The 17,136-nt window shown below is 37.1% G+C and overlaps 2 protein-coding genes across 2 annotated transcripts; one reads left to right on the plus strand and one right to left on the minus strand.

Moving 5' to 3' along the window:
* Positions 1–708: 708 nt before the first annotated feature.
* LOC117925119 (probable plastidic glucose transporter 2) lies at positions 709–10,645 on the plus strand. Its single transcript, XM_034843988.1, is given in 16 exon segments — positions 709–1,007; positions 2,233–2,366; positions 2,725–2,836; positions 2,932–2,999; positions 3,105–3,237; positions 3,544–3,605; positions 3,608–3,642; positions 3,753–3,865; positions 3,948–4,041; positions 7,979–8,132; positions 8,287–8,430; positions 8,515–8,588; positions 8,822–8,910; positions 9,524–9,638; positions 9,843–10,041; positions 10,222–10,645. Coding segments are annotated over 14 exon segments (1,464 nt in total). The 5' UTR covers positions 709–1,007; positions 2,233–2,278; the 3' UTR covers positions 10,026–10,041; positions 10,222–10,645.
* Positions 10,646–12,868: 2,223 nt separating this feature from the next.
* LOC117925705 (cyclin-dependent kinase F-1) lies at positions 12,869–16,174 on the minus strand. Its single transcript, XM_034844785.1, has 2 exons — positions 15,393–16,174; positions 12,869–13,933 (listed from the first exon to the last, which is right to left on the minus strand). The coding sequence occupies exons 1-2, from the start codon at positions 15,876–15,878 to the stop codon at positions 13,004–13,006; spliced, it is 1,416 nt and encodes a 471-aa protein (XP_034700676.1). The 5' UTR covers positions 15,879–16,174; the 3' UTR covers positions 12,869–13,003.
* Between the last annotated feature and the right edge of the window lie 962 nt (positions 16,175–17,136).

Genomic DNA, 17,136 nt, shown 5'->3' on the forward strand with positions numbered 1-17,136 from the left:
TCATAAATTATTATTATTATTATTTAAGTGCATCCAAGCGAGGGCTTGAGAAGGCGAGATCCATCCTATGGCATGTCATAATAGTGTATTATGCGACCACCCACCACCTGAAAGCGACAGATAGGCCCTATTAGCCGTATTGGACAGCACGTGTCTCCAAATTACAATTTCAACCCCTGGAAAGCCCTGATTTACATCGTAAACCATACTGTACCGACTATAACCGTGACGCGGAAAGTGATACACGCGCTGGTACTCGCCCGCGTGGGAATAAAACCCCACCGTTCGCGGCAAGCAGACAGATTACCTCCCTGGTGTCACGCTACCTTCATCATTCCACGCGCTTCTAAGAGGATCGTGGATTGCACTCAAGCGTTAAGTCGTAATTTAAGTCAACTTTGGTGCCTAAACACGAAAACAGCACCACTAAATCCCGGAAGGTCCTCTACGTCAAACGACAGTACTCTATCACGACTGAAAAGAAGACACGTGTTACATGGGACAGCTGGCAGAAGGGAGGTGGATATCGCACTTATTAAAAGGAGTCATAATAACTAAACCACCCTCGTATTTTACCAAAATGACACGTCACCGCTATTCTGAAGTTGACAGCTGTTCGGCTACGAGCCTAACTGAGATAATCTCATGATTAACGATTTTAATCGGTGTTGATTATATTTTGGAGAAAGAATCAAACAATTAGCCTGTTTCTTTCTTCTTTGTGGGTGTTCCCTCTCGGTAGAGTGCATTGTGGCCCTTCTGGCCTCACTCCTTGTGAAACACAACACCACCAGGCGCATATTAGCAATCGAGCACCAACCTTCATTCTCTTCTCATTCTTCTATATAAAGCTGCTGGTTTATAGTTTCGGAGTCGGTTCACAGGACTCGGAAGTCAGCGTCACCGCGACTCACTGGTGCGCACGTGCTCTAAAGCTCGCTCACAGCTTTCGTGGAAGTGCCTCAGATCCGTTCTTCCTCGCTGTTTGAAGAACCCTCAATAAAGAGGTAACGAGCTTTGAATCATTGCTTGAACTGGAAGTTTTGAGAATTCCGGCCTTGTTGTTGGTTTGCTATTTTTTGAAAAGTGTATCGGATTTAGATTTCAAGAATTTGATAAAAATCTGCAAATAAAACCCTTTATTTTTGTTTTTATTTTAATTTTTTAAGGTTCTGTTTTTGTTTGGTTGGTGATGGAACTTGGAGAAAAATGAAAGAAAAATTTTTAATCTAGATTTTTTTTTTGGGTCGCTTTTCAAAGGGTGAAAATTCTAGCATTCAGAATCTCAGAGAAATGTTTTTTCTCCAATTATTTATTTATTTTTTCAGAAACCGAATCAAGCACTAAAACTGATCTGCCACGGTTTATGGAAGTTTTTTATTAAAAAAAAATGTCTTTTGCTACAGTGTCTCGCAAAATTGAAGTTCATTGATCTAAGTTACTCACAACAGCTCATCAAAATACCAGAATTCTCAAGGATGCCAAAATTGGAGAGATTGAATCTTGAAAGTTGTACAAGTTTTCATAACCTTGATTCATCTGTTGGTGTATTGCATGATAAGAAATTTTTGTGGAAGCTTGGTCTCACAAAATTTTTGAGGAAGCTTAATTTTAGTGAGACTAGAATTAAAGAACTCCCAAGCAACATTGGATCCTTGACATATCTTGAAATGCTTAATCTCTCAGGGTGTTCAAAGTTTAAGAAATTCCCAAATATCTTTGCAAATATGGGACATTTTATCGACCAAACACGCCAGGCAGTGTTTTTGTTCATCGCTTCACCCTTGACATTTAACAAGACACTGAAGTATCCAAATCTGTTTTCAGATTTTGTGAGGTTAGCTGAAAATGACTACTAAGTTTGATTCCTGAAAACATCAAGGAAAGCAAAGGAGTAGAAAAGAAAATAAGAAAAATGTGATTTATGTACAACTTTGCGGAAATGGAAAAACTTATCGCAATTGAGTTATATAGTTCTATTGAGATCTGTTTCTCTGAGGTTTTTTTTTTTTCCACTTTTTCTGAGCAACGAACTTAGCTTAGTTGTCCGGTTTCTAAAAAAGCACAAGAATTTATCATGTGATTATTAATAGGTTCAGTTTGGATTGGTTGTTGTTAATTTTGTTTGAATTAATGGGATAAGATGGAAATTGAAAGCCTAATGTTATGGTGAAAGGGATTGACGTGCCCTTGTAATTGTTGGCGTTTAATGTGGTGCAACATTGATTCCAGAGATCTCCGAATTAGGAAATTGGAGGAAGGCTAGTCACAATTGGGCATGTGGGGACGTCAAGGTGAAGCTTCCGTGACATACAAGCGTGTGTCATCAAGAGATAATACGAAAGTTGACTTGGAGGAAAGTTCAGGTGACTTCATCAGTTGTTTGGACCAGTAAAAGTTGTATTTGTTATATTGTTATCAATGATTCTGTATAGGCTCTGTTGTGGAACTGAGCGGTCTAATATATTTAGTTTCACTCGACAAAATGAGTTTGGCTTGGATTTTGAGTAAAAAATAAGGATGCAGTGACATTCCTTCCTCTTGTGTTTTTCACATGCATTTGTTTGGATTTCATTGCTCAATTATATTCTCACTGCTCATGCTGCTTGAGGTGGAAAACTTTTAGTTTGCAAATATATGCTCTATTCATATACTTCTAATTGTTCTAAGTAATTCAGAATGGTTTAAAATGGTATTTGGGCTGAATCCTTGTATGTACTTTAGCTCTTTTCCAGAACGGTATGGGGCAAGAAATCACAAATCCTTCATGGAAGCTCTCACTCCCACACATAATTGTGGCAACCATATCTTCATTCTTGTTCGGTTACCATCTTGGGTTTGTTCAGCATCTTGAACTCAGTCTTTTGCAGTAATTTAAGAATCAAGAAAATGAAATTTATGACATAATGTTTTTTCTTTTGTTCCACACAGGGTAGTGAATGAACCCCTTGAAACAATTGCTTTAGATCTTGGTTTTAGTGGGAATACTTTGGCAGAAGGTAACCCGCGGTTGATCATTAATAAGTTTATTTGATTTGATCTCATTTACATTTCTGCACCTGGACATCCATTTAGTAGTTTCTATTATTTATGTGTGAATGAAGGTCTGGTGGTTAGCACGTGCCTGGGTGGTGCGTTTATCGGTTCTCTATGTAGTGGTTGGATTGCAGATGGGATAGGGCGTCGAAGGGCTTTTCAATTATGTGCTCTGCCTATGATTATTGGTGCTTCTGTGAGGTATATATATCTTTGTACAATAAAGAAAATGCTTGTCCTAAAGTAATTCCTATATCAAGCACAACTTTATTTGCTAGTAACTGAGAGCTAACCAGAACTTTCTCAGGGATATTGGAATTTATTTCTCCATGTTATGAAATCCTCTTCTTTTGATATATTTATCATTCTCTTGACAACCTTGTTCTATTTGGATGTTTTTCTGATATATCACTTAAGATCAGTTGTTAGTGCACTTTCTTTTTCTCTTTTTAAGAGGAATTTTATGTGGGTATTGCTCTAAGATGTAAAAGAAATCTTCATTTTCAGTGCAACAACCAAAAGCTTGGAAGGTATGCTCATAGGAAGGTTTCTAGTTGGAACTGGAATGGGTGTGGGCCCCCTGTAGCTTCTCTCTATGTGACAGAGGTACTAAAGTTGCTATTTTTAGCCACATGGATTATATAGTGGTGTTTCTTGGCATTCAATATAGGGGTTATTTCTCCCTTTATCTGATTTGTCCCTCTCTTTATAATCAGGTTTCTCCTGCATTTGTAAGGGGTACTTATGGCAGCTTCATTCAGCTTGCTACGTGCCTTGGCCTCATGGGGGCTCTGTTTATTGGAATCCCTGTCAAGGCAATTATTGGATGGTAAGAAGAAGAATTAGATCCTGCAATTTTTATAGTTGATATTTTAGCTTTGAACTATACTTCCTAACTTATGGGAGGTCAGGTGGCGCATTTGTTTTTGGATAGCTACAGTTCCAGCTGGAATACTTGCTTTTGCCATGATGTTCTGTGCAGAGAGTCCACACTGGCTATACAAGGTTTGCTGTCATATGTGCCTTTTGTACCTTGAGATGATTTATTGTTTTGTCCATCCAAGTGCCAGTTTCTGTTGCTTTGAATGGTTCTCTTGTGCTTCCCTGTGCTATAATTATTTTCTCTGGTGCTTTGAATTAATATATTGTCTGTCTGCTTGCTTTAACCGTTTTCTGTAGCTATGAAAGGCTAATATTCTTAGAAAGATCATATTGCGTTCATATTGAAAAATCTACTGAATAATTTAAATGATGGTAAGTATGGAGATGATGTGACACTTGATTAAGGAACCAAATTTTCCTAATCTTTTTTATAATGCTCTTGTTGGTGGCCCTAACCTCCCTAGAGGTTAAATTATGGTTCTCACAGAATTTTCCTAAAATTATGCTAATACCCAGTCTTGCTTATTGATACAATGGCAAACCTCTCCTGACTGTTAAATCTGGTGATGGAAAATGTTAGCATTGCTAAATTTTTCTTTCTAAAGAAGTTTTGTAGTTTGTTTGGCTCATTGACTTTGGGGAAATATTCTTTTGATTTCAACTTACCCTTATCAAATTAAGAACAAAAACTTAAGGGAATAATGATCTTCTTAAGTTATCAAGTCAAACAAGGGTAAAAGCTTCTTTTTTGAGACAAAACTTTAGTGATATTCAGTGTTGAATATGGTGATGAGGGAATGCTGGTAACGACAATATCATTAAATTAAAGATGAAGTGCCCTTGTCCTTTCCATGCTTATTTAGAAATCTCTCTTGTTTGTAGATTGCTTATTAAATCTGTTCATTGGACCCTAAGGAAGGGTCCTTTCCATGCTTATTTAGAAATCTCTCTTGTTTGTAGATTGCTTATTAAATCTGTTCATTGTACCCTAAGGAAGGGTCTCACAAGAATGATATTTACTGTCAAAATTTTCTCATTGTGTGGCGATTTCAATCTTTTTCAACCCTCACAAGATGCATGATATTATAGCACACAAGACACAACTTATAGGGAAAACCCCCCAACTTGTATCAACTCTTTTTCTTTTTTGATAGGTAAGTGAAAAGATTTTAGAAACAAGTGCCAAAGAAGCAACACACCAAAGTACATAGGATGTATTAACTCTCAAGTAACTAGAAGAAATGGTTTGAAGCTTTCTCTGAACAAGACTCCCATAACTTTCTTTACTTTCTTGGGCTAGTTCATGCAGAGAGGACTTGGCAATGCACACTTTATAATAGGCACCAAACACTACCCATGCTTTAGGAATCAGCCCACAAACCTCACCCACATCTAGGTAGTGGTGCCTTTCATGGCTTCAGTTGTTGCCATCTGTCCAGCAGTTACATTACTTGCTTCTGCTCATTCCACCTATACCATACTCAACAGCCCACTCTCTTGGTCATGCCACCTTTCTAGATCTTGTTGCATCATTGCATGTTACCTGCCCTATGATTGCAAAGATTTTCCTAACTCATGCCATGTGTTTAGCAAGCATCTAACATGTGTCTCATGTCAAATGCCTTGCAACATCCCCTGCCAAGTGTTGCCTCCTTGATGTGCCTGCAGCCCTTTACTTGGCTTCCCCCAACGCCAAGGTGTCACACCCTTGTACCTCCAAGTGCTACGATTTTACAGTCTAGCAACCCTTGCTGGGTTTTTCACCATTGCTAAGTGTTGAACCATGTCAAGCCCACTTGTGCCACTTAGCCCATTCATCCATGTGTGGGTGGCCGATGTGTGCCAAGTCCCCTCTTAGCACACATTCTTGTTGCAATGTTGCCTAATTGCTAAGCCTTCTTCTCAGCCTATGACCTACATTTGTAGTATTATTGGGCCATGCCTGTCAACCTTGTTAATTCCTTCCATTCGACCCATGCATAGCTCATGCCCTGTGCCACAACCATTCTTGATGGCATTGCACCCATTGATCGCACTACACTGATAACATTGCACCGTAGGCTGGCAAAGTGCACCATCACACTTCATTCATATTTGAGGCTCCATGTCATGCCTTTGGAGTCGTATAGCTGTTGTCATCCGTATTCTATCATCACTCTTAGAGAGGGCCACACCCCCTTAAAGTGCTTTTAAGCATTTCCCACTCTAATATAGGAGACATCATAAGTGCTTCCATAGGCATAATAAATTTTCTTTAATCATAAAAAATCTAGAAAAATACTCTATCAATTGGAAACTCCTTCTCAAGGCATTTCCTTTGAAGGAAAAATCTCAACCCAATGAAATCCCATACTTGAATTTTTGCTGAGTCGAGCCACCCATGTGTTAGCACCATGTGCTACCCCCTTAAGTCACTTCCAAGCCAATGCCTAGAACCCATAGCACTTGTCCCTTTGTTTTGATATGGTACTCAGCCTTGCAAGCATCCCCAATTGTGTTCTTGTCTTGACCATGACATGTTGCTCCTCGTGCTATAGGCACTCATGGTTGCAAGGTGCCATCACATGAGGCTTTGGTCCCGCATCAACATAGTCAAGGTGCTGACAGAGGGGGAGAAATGATCTACTTCCAAGGAATCTCCCTCCTTTATTTTCTTTATCAGATTATTTCCTAGAGTAGTAGACGGTTTGAGATCTCATATTCAGTTACAAAGGTTGAGACCTCATAGGTGAAAGCGACGCAGCATCAGCCCTGACCAACCTGTAAACTTTTTTTTTTTTCAATTGTCTGGATTGAGATATCTTGTCATGGATCACTAATTTTGATGTTCTACTTAGTCATGACCCAAAATTGCTTGCAATCTGCTATTTGATTTGTCACTTGAGAGTTTAGATCTAATGCTGGGCAACGAGAAATAATCATTGTCCTGTTCTTCTGAGGAACCTCCCAACTTGCTTAGCGGTATGATTGCAGGATGTCTTTCAATTACCAGATGCTTAATATTTGCGTGTAGCCTATCATCTAGATCATTCAAATTAAGGCTATGTGTGGTTTCCTGAAAGTATCGAGAAAAGAAAAAAAAATTGTTAAGGAAAATGATTTTCTCATCTTTCACTTTGGAAAATACAAAAGAAAATCAAACATAATTAAAATTAGTTAAAAATTGATATATTTTAAAATTATTTAATCTTTGCACAAAAGAGAAAAACTTAAGTGAAATGAATTTGAAGTAACTTATGAAAATAACTTATTGACTTTAAATCTATTTTTTATTTTCCTCAACTTTTTCTCCTATCTTCTTTCATTCTCATTTCCCTCAAAATTTTCAGGAAGCAAACATAGCCTAAAAGTGTTGTCAATGTCTTAAGGATTGGCATGGAATAAACCAGCTTTTCATCATGAATTACTTGATTTAAAAAGAGTCTCCTTAAAAATCTCTACTGGACATTTTACTGTTCCTTAAATTATTCACTTGAATCACCATATCCAGCATAAGCAAACCATTGATGTAATGGTGTGCATTGAGGCTTCTCTATTGTTGCAAGGGGCGTACAATTATGATCATTGCAAAATATCCCCACTGATATTTGTGACTTGTGGTTGTTTCTTACTGTTACTTTTTCTAGATTATCTTCTTTTATCATTTCCTTAAAGTTAACAAGGGCTAGATTCAACTTTCAGGACTGCCTCATATGCTCCTTTGTGATATTGTTGTCCATCTGATGTGTTCTGCCTCTTTTGTTAATCTGCTTGGGCATTCTTTAGGTTGCAAGGGACTTTCCTCGAATAAAACTCTTTGCTCTCCTTAAACAGATAAATTGGCTGATTTCTCAGTCAAACATGGGGTAGATATGAAGATCACAACTGTCTCATGCACTTTGTCATCTTTTCATCATATGATATGTTTCTTTGCCTCTTTTGTTGATCCACCCAGCCTCTCCATCTCCCAGATCTCTCCATCCCCTGGGCCTGTGTGTGTTTGTGTGTCTTTGCTTTTTCTGCTAATATACTATGCTCTTGTTGGGACATAGGCTCTTAAAATTTTCTCATGGTGTTGTAGAAAGGAAGAATTGCTGAAGCTGAAGCTGAATTTGAGAAGCTTTTAGGAGGATCACATGTCAAATTTGCAATGGCAGACTTGCACAAATCTGACAGAGGAGATGAGACAGATGCTGTGAAGCTCTCAGAATTGCTTTATGGGCGTCATTTCAGAGGTAGATATGATACTTCTTTGGTATGCACCTATGAGTTTGTGAGTATGTTCTCGTCTGCTTTGAGATTTACTGAGTGCTGCTGCTGTTGCCGGCACTTCTTCATATTCTCCTTTTGCCTCCAAGAATGCTTTGTATTCACTGATTCCTTTTGCAGTTGTTTTTATTGGATCAACCCTATTTGCTTTACAACAGCTATCTGGTATAAACGCTGTTTTTTATTTCTCTTCCACTGTATTTAAAAGCGCGGGAGTGCCATCGGACCTTGCAAATGTGTTTGTGGGAATTGCAAATTTGTCAGGTATGGTTTTGTACCTGGGTAGCATTCCTTGCATATATTGTAGTACTGTGTTGTCTTTTGATTGTATAATTTAAATCTGTACAGGATCTATTACTGCAATGATTTTGATGGATAAACTAGGGAGGAAGGCCCTCCTTGTTTGGAGCTTCTTTGGCATGGTAAATTGAAATTGTACATCGTTTTACGAGAAAGCATCTTCTATTTGCTTATTCTGTAGGACTCATGGTCATGTTGTCCATTGATTAAATATGATAATTTATGATCACTACCACTAGAATCATGCATGCTCAAGCTTACTGCATTTGACTATCACCCTTTCTTAATTATATTTTCTAGAAGAAAAATGGAGTGTGATCTCAAATGTCTGACATTTATGTGTTTGATTAATCAGGCAGTAGCAATGTCTGTACAAGTAGCTGGTGCGAGTTCTTTTATATCAGGATCTGGAGCTGTGTTCATATCTGTCAGTGGCATGCTTCTGTGAGTATTCTTTAATTCATGATCTTTGATGTGAATAAATAGGATGCTGATAAAGAGGTCAAATGCAAAATTCACACACTTCTTGTTTTCACCATTGTAGTTGAGGACATCACTGTATAGTAACCATAATAGCATGTGATGATTCCTGGCTAGTTCACCAGAGGAGTTTCTCTCTTAGGCTGTGATAATCACCTGAACTGTATCTTTAGTTGCAATTGGAGAATGATGAACATGTTAGAAAAAGACGAAGACCTGTTTGGAAACTTGGAATTCAGTTGGATTTTCAATTCTTGGTTTGCTTCTTTTTGGTGGAATTTCTTTTTTTCCTTTGAAACCATCCACCAAGATAATTGAAGTAGTGTGCTGTATGAATCAGATACCTTGGCAAGTGATGGAAAAAGATTAAAAATAAGTAAATAAAAATCAAGGGAGATTGGAAAAAGGGACTAACAGCACACATGCCTGATTGTTGGTATCAGCTAAAACATTTTTTTAGAAATTTGTACCTGATTCTTGATATGAAATGCTGGCTAATAGTGAAGAATCATACTTGACATGTTTGAAATAATGAGGTTGGAATATATAATCTCTAATTTTAGACTCCTTTGTGCAGGTTTGTCTTAACATTTGCTCTGGGGGCTGGCCCAGTTCCAGGTCTTCTCCTACCAGAAATTTTCCCAAACCGAATAAGGGCAAAAGCTATGGCAGTCTGTATGTCTGTGCATTGGGTAATACTTGGTTGCATGTTTTTAAAAATTTTTTTTTTTCCTCATCCTCATCCTTTATTCTTCTGTGAGTTGAATTCAAAATCCTGGCATGTGATACTTTGACCTGCTAAATGTAGGTAGACCTTGGTATCAAATTTATAACTGAATCTGAATGAGCTTCCAATTTCTTATTTGTTCATTTGGTTCAATAACTGTCTTCTCCAGGTGATAAATTTCTTTGTGGGCTTGCTCTTTCTGCGTTTGCTGGAGCAACTTGGACCACAGCTCTTGTACTCTATGTTTTGTACCTTTTGCTTGATGGCAGTGGTTTTTGTGAAGAGAAATGTGGTGGAAACCAAAGGGAGATCACTCCAAGAAATAGAGATAGCACTTCTTCCACAAGAATAAAGGCATTCTTTTCCTGGTAAAATTTCACCATTTGAATTATATCTGGTTGAACAAAGTTCAGTTTTAAGTTCTGGACAAAATTTGCATTTGTACTTGAAGTCTGCAACTATGCCCATTGTGCAAAAAAGATTCGACTCCTATACAAAGATTGAAGCATATATTTTCTGTTGATGCCATGAAACATATTTGTGTGCAGGGAGAGTGGAAATTAGGGCAAGGCAAGGTAAAGACTTCATCCAGCTTAGCATCAGGGCCAGTGCTTTGGTAGGAAATTGTACTAGATGGAGGCATATCTTGTCAGGTTTTGACTCGTTGAGGCCTATGTATATTCTCGGCGGGAAGATTTTCCTCCTCTTCAATCTGAGCAAGTGTTACGGATCCAAATAACTTTATAGTGCATCCATGTTTTCCTAGCATGTTTTTCATGTGTATCATTTCATTATCACGTAATGTTGACAAACATTTCATTATACCTTGCTTCGTCCTTTGTATCCATGTGCTTGAACGGTTAATAAAAGATGAGCCTCCGGCTTGCCAGTTTACAATGGCCTATGATTTGTGATAACGACCGTCTGTTGTGAACTGGTCATGGTGGAGGCTTGCTGGCTTTCTTTTATTTATCTACTTTTTCTTCGTCTTTTTTCCTTCACCAGCTGAAGGAGACATGTGGAAGTTTGTTTTGGGTCTACGTTGTTGTCACAGTCTAGGAAGGATGTGCGGGTAAGAATGGTTTTTTGGCCCACTGCATTCAAATCACTCCCTTGGCTGTCTGGTTGGAGCTGAGATGGGGAAAAAGATAGCGCGGAGCTCTCATATTTGATTGGCTTGAAAATTATGAAGGAAATGATAATCTTTTTTTTTTTTTTTTTCTCTCTCTTGAAAATAAGCCCTGTTCTGTATTTCAGGGCCCATAGTTTGCCACCTGTAGAAAAAAATATTAAGAGAGCGTTTGTTATAAAAATACTTCGAATTGAAAAAAAGGTCCCATTTCTGACCTTCCCTTTTTTTTTGTCCCCCTCGTTTTGAAAAAGACAAAAGCAATGATCATCCAATTATATCACACCCCAGGCAAGGTTTGCATAAGGTTGAATCCGAATGCATATACTGAATCAGCATCAAAATCAATTCAAAATCATTTTTAGAATTTAATAAACTTATTTTTGTAAGTTTGTACATATTTGTTACCCATTACCTACCGATATCTGGCTGCGTCCGACACAGAATTAATGATCAATTTTGTTAGAACAAGTTGAAGAATTTTAAGAAAAATTAACATTTATTGCTCTATTTGGTTAGAATAAATTGAAAGTTTTTGAAGAAAAATTAACGAGGGAGTAATGGAAATTTCATTTTAAGATCTTATTAGGAATCCATTCCAAAGTCATATTACCCCAAAAAACGCTACTTTATTTAAAAAATTAAGGAGGAATCATGCAAGTATGCACTATTTATAAAATATAGATGAAAAGATAATAAAAAAAAATCATTTTTATGGGAATTGTATTTTAAGAAAAATAATTCCTATTTCATACACTGGAATAGTGAATGTTTACGCCAAAACTTGACGAGCTAAGATGGGAGGGCTACAATAATAAAAGCCTACATAGAAATCTTATTTTATCATGATAAAAATGATTTTTTTCACTGCATAAGAATATTTTCTTGCAGTATTTGGAAGCTCTGAATTTCTTGGAGTGAAAGGCACCCAGGGAAGTTTCTGAAACCCTTGAGACACACCATTCCTAGAATAAAATCTAAACTTTTCTATGCTTTATAAGGAACAAAAAAACTCTCTAGATTTCTCTATATAATTCCAAGGGTTTTTATCCAACTCCAAAGAAAGAAATCTCTAGTTCCTCTGCATGCTTTTGGAATGCTTTTATCATTTGAAGGAAGCTCTTATATTCAAAGGGTCATTTGTTGCTGAATTTGCGAAAAAGTTTCAACTTCAACCTAACCATAGGTACTCAAATGAAAGGTTATTTAAATTGACACAGCAAAACTTGATGATATGTGGATCTTGCTAATTGAAATCTTCAACCTAACTATTAAGTACTCAAATGAAAGGTTATTTAAACCGGCATAGAAAACTTGATGATTTGTTGATCTTGATTTTGCTAATTGAACAAAGATTTTTGTTTTCTTAATGGTTATTTGGAACTTTTGATCTATGTGATTGCTTTCAAATCGAATACGAGAAGTGTTTATTTTTTAGTTTGTTCCATCAGAACTGCTTGGTCAGTTGGACCTTACAGTTACAATATTTATGTTGGAATTTCTGACAGCAGTTGGCAACAGGCAGAGATCATATTAGAGATCATTAGCAATACTAGAGATCATATCTACAGGCATTTTACTCCCTTGCTAATTTTTCTTGAAATTCTTCAACTTAGAGTACGTTTGGTAGTGATTATGTGAAGTGTTTTTAACCTTTTTAACACTTGAAAATTTTTATTTTTCAAGTATTAGAAATGTCGTAAATCACTGTCAAACGCACACTCATTTTACCGTCTAATTTTTTTCCTCTTCTTAATCTAAGAATCTGATTTATATTTCAAGGACTGAATTTCTACTTGTCAGTCCAACTATCAGCTAAAAATAGGTTCCATCATTCTCAACAATATAAGAGATCAAATCTAAAGATTGAGAACACTAACCAAGTTATGCTAACATGCAATATTTTTGTTTTTTTTAAAAAAAATGCAATATATGGACATTTTGCATGAAATGATGTCCATTTACTCAAGATACTCAATTCCAACAATAGACATAAAAAATGCAATTTATGAAGAATCTCTCTTTCTCACTGCTACCCATGTTGGTTTAAAAAATAACAAAAATTATTTCGCATGAAAAAAATATTACTTCATCTCAATATTAAATGTCATGGCAAGTTCACAAAAATTCCAAAATGCCATTAATTACTGATATATGAACTTTTAACACGTATAAGTATGGTACCTTTATCATCTTTGAACTCAAGGAAACTGAATCGAAAAACCAGCATTAGTGGTAGTGACATTGAAAGTGCTAAACTCCTCAAAATCCGAATCTGAATCCATGTCTTTGTAGTCACACCACCCACCAGGAGAACCTTCATCTTGAGCATGGTTGGTAGAAGGAACCCGAAGCTCAGAGACTGGAACTGGTAGAGGTTCTTCATTCAGATACTTATCATGAAGCAATTCCATTGCAGTAGCTCTACTAGCTGGGTCGAAACAAATAAGTTTTTTCACTAAAAGGAGTTCATCAGGGGAGCGGTTGGGCAGGCAGGCTTCCAAACCAACTGGATTTTCTACTTTATTAAATGAAATTATTCCATAATCAGGATATTTTGAACAACCTGGGCTATTTTCCTCAGTTAAATTGCCCAACACACTGAAAATTCTGCTGAGCTGATCAATATCAGAAGTTCCAGGAAACAGGGGCTCCAAACTGAATAGCTCTGCAAAAATGCAGCCCAATGACCACAGATCTATCTCAGGCCCATAGTTGGTGGATCCATAGAGTAGTTCAGGGGCCTTGAACCATCGAGTTCCAACACAAGATGTAAGCTTCCCATATGTATCATCTCCACCCTCCTCTGCCTCATAATAATATGAACCCTTGAAAGGATCATCCTCCTCTACGTCACTTGTTGTGCAGGTAGCAAGACATGATGCATTTCCATCATGAAAATTAGTTTCCTTATCAATATCATCCATGGAACTTTTAGCCTTGAGGTCCTCTAAGTCACTAGCATATTCTTCCTTACTCATAGTCCCTTTCTCTTGATTGCCAGTACCTTCCTGGCGTGAATTGTCTGCTTCTGGAATAACTTCAGCATGTTGAATAATAGTTACTTGATTTGGATCATGTGGCTCATGCAGGTGTGGGTTATCAAATCCAGGTTCTATAAGTATTCTTGCCTGAAAATCAACAGCCAGATTAAACACCTTCACCTCTTGGATGAAAAATAAACAATAGTTTTAGATCATAAATTTCAATATTTATACAAAGGAACGATTTACATCAAAATAAAGATTTCAAACCCCAACTCTAAAGCTGTGTCACAGCCATCAGGAATTCATCTCAGTAACATCATCTCGAAAACAACTAATATTATAGTTCAAACAATTGAGAAGCATTTTGATGCATCAACTCAAAAGTAATCAACCGAAGGTGTTATTTAGTTAGGTTAAGTTTGTTTCACAACATAAATCCATGAACACACAAAATCTGTGGTCCTGGGTTTCAGTTCACAAAAAGCATATGTCTACCTTTTCCCTGTTCCACTACAAGATTATGAGTACTTGTATCAGGGATTTCTATAATACCTCTTGAGAATGCAAAAGCAAGAGGGAGAAAGAGAAAAATTCGAATTAACTTCACAAAATTAGGGCATCAAGCGAATCACATGACAATGTGCCTGCTGCAGTATTGACAGTCTAATTGTAGTGACAACTAGATCAATCCGAGTAATCCTAGTCTAATCATAATTGCAGGTTGATTGTTTCTTAATTTGGGTTGAACTCAGTTACTTCACAACCTACCCAAATTACAGCCCTAGTGGCAAGCCTACACATTTCTCATTTTTAGTACCCACCTTGGCACATAATTTAAAATCAAAATCATTTTTATTAATTATAAAAAAGTTAAAAATTCTTCCAATGCATGATGAGAAATTCCATGCATGTGGATACAACAATTTAATCAAAATCAGTTTTCTAATTTAAGACTTCCAAGATGAAGACGGATATATTTGAATTAATCCTTCCATAGAAAGGAATCAAATCTCAGAATCAAAATAAATTCCAAACATAACGACACATTTTTCTCCAATCCACTAGAAGATGGAATAAATCTTCCATTAAAATGTTCATTGAAATCAATAAGAAAAATATCAATATATCGTGGTTTTACATCGATTTAGCAAAAAACCTTGAATTCATCAGGAAACATAAAACTTTTGGATAAAATATATAGAAACATAAATGACATAAAAATGAAGATACTCAACGCTATGATTTAAACAAATGCAGCACTAATTAATTCTGTAGAAAATATTAGTTAGGATGTTCTAACTTCAGTGAACAAATCAAAAGAAAAGAGTCACCGCTTTATATTAAAACCCAAAAAAGAGAAAGTAATATAAGTGTAACACTTCAATCCATTTTTCCTATGTTTTCTCGGCAACCAAACTAACAGTTAGGTAGCAGGAAATTCACAAATTTTCCATCATTAATTGATAAAAGAAGAGTAAGTTAAAAAAATGCAAGATTTGACGAAGACTAAACAAAATAAGAACTATAGTTTATTTTCCTGAATGTTCTCGGCTACCAAACCAAGAGTTATGAAAAGTGAAATTCATCAAATTTAAAGCATTACCTGCCCAAAATCCGCCAATTTAAGAACGCCAGTCTCGGAAATCAACAAATTGGAGGGCTTCAAATCGCGATGCACAATCGAATTCCGGTGACACGCGTCTACCGCATGCAAAATCTGAACCATCCATCGCTTGATCTCGCCGCCGCTGATCCCGTCCTCCCAATTCCTTTTGGCGTCTTTGATCAAGGAAGCCAAGTCGGTCCTCAAAAACTCGAGAACGAGAACAGCGTCCTCGTCCTCGCTCCAGAAGTACTCGTGCAAAACGACAACATTCGGGGAGCTCTGAAGCACCTGAAGCGCCTCGATTTCGCGGAACGCCGACTGGTAGTCGTGGATCTCCTTGAGAGCGACGATTAGGTCGTCGGAGAGACGCCGGCCTTTGTACACGTCGGAGTAGGCGCCGGCGCCGACACGCTCAAGAATTTCGTACTTCTGGATGATTTCGGGCCGGGTATGGATGCTCCAGCTCCGATTGGGCAGATCCATTTTCAGAGGTTTGGAAAGGACAGGGAACCTGATTTTAAGGGGCGGGGGTTTGCAGCTTGAATCGTTCGGGAAGTGACCACAAAATCATGTGATGTACATGGAGAGATCCGTTTGAGGTGTTGGGATTTGGATAAAGAGTTCACTGAGGAATTGGGTTCACAGGGGAGCACATCGTTGCGTCCATAGTGATGTGGGCTGAAGATGGGCCCACTGGACCTTGATCCAGACGTGTTTTTCATGGCCTTGGAAGTGGGTGGACGACTGGAGGTCTCCACTTGCCATTACTTTCTTGAAAGTCGTACACGCTTCTTCAACTTTTATAAGAATTGTATGGAAGTCATCATAGGAAGGAGGAAGGACTTCCTAAATGATCGAATGAGGGAATACTATTGTACTCTGTAAATTGTTGTTGATCATGTTAAACCTATCCAACGGTTCACGCCAGGTTGTAGGAAGTGGATGATACGTTTTTTAACTTTTTGCGACCAGCTATAAGAAAATGACTGTATTTGCTTTTGACCTTTGATGCACACAGGATCAAGGTTTTAAAAACAGGACTAGACTGACCGGTTTGACCGATCAGACTATCGATCAGAGCTTAGTCTGGTTCAATTCACTATTGAATCAGTGATTTCCGGTTAGTTCTAACATTATGATCCCTTTAATTTTCTTTTATTTGCTGATTGGTTCTAACATTAAGTTTGAGCCCACAAGCCCACGAAATGTGGGCTGATTGGTTCTTTAATTTTTTTTGTCAAAAGCCCAACTCAACAGCCCGCGAAAGCGTCTCTTCCCTTTAATGCTTTTTAGGCAAAAATAACCCAACCCATTTTGGCCTTTAGTGGCTTATACCTTGAACCCAAAGGCTGTCATAAGCCTTGGATGAGGAATGTATTTAAAGGCCTCCTTTCGATGTGGGATTGATGATATTAAGTTTAAGAAAAAAATCAATGAAAGAAAAATCCACCTAAAGGACTTTTTGCCCACAAGGTTAGGAAATGGCATGGAGCACCACTAGGCTTCTTACATTTTGCTATTTAGTATTGCAAGCAAAAGCAAAATATATTATTTTCTAATATTTTTTATAATATTAAATAATTAAATAATATAAGTAAAATAATATATAAAATTTTAAATTATAGAATATATTAATTTTAATATATAATTAAATTAAATAATTTTTTTTTTCATTTTAACATATTCATATTTAAATATTATACATATTTCATTTAATAAAATTTAAAATATTAATACATTT

Source organism: Vitis riparia, chromosome 11 (genome assembly GCF_004353265.1).
Source record: "Vitis riparia cultivar Riparia Gloire de Montpellier isolate 1030 chromosome 11, EGFV_Vit.rip_1.0, whole genome shotgun sequence".
In the NCBI taxonomy this organism is placed as follows: Eukaryota; Viridiplantae; Streptophyta; class Magnoliopsida; order Vitales; family Vitaceae; genus Vitis; species Vitis riparia.

Excerpts from the sequence above, each read along its gene's own strand:
- LOC117925705 (XM_034844785.1), bottom strand. The coding sequence starts at position 15,878 with ATGGATCTGCCCAATCGGAGCTGGAGCATCCATACCCGGCCCGAAATC. Across the intron at positions 13,934-15,392 it reads AATTGGCGGATTTTGGGCAG|GCAAGAATACTTATAGAACC; the intron begins GTAATGCTTTAA and ends GTTGATTTTCAG.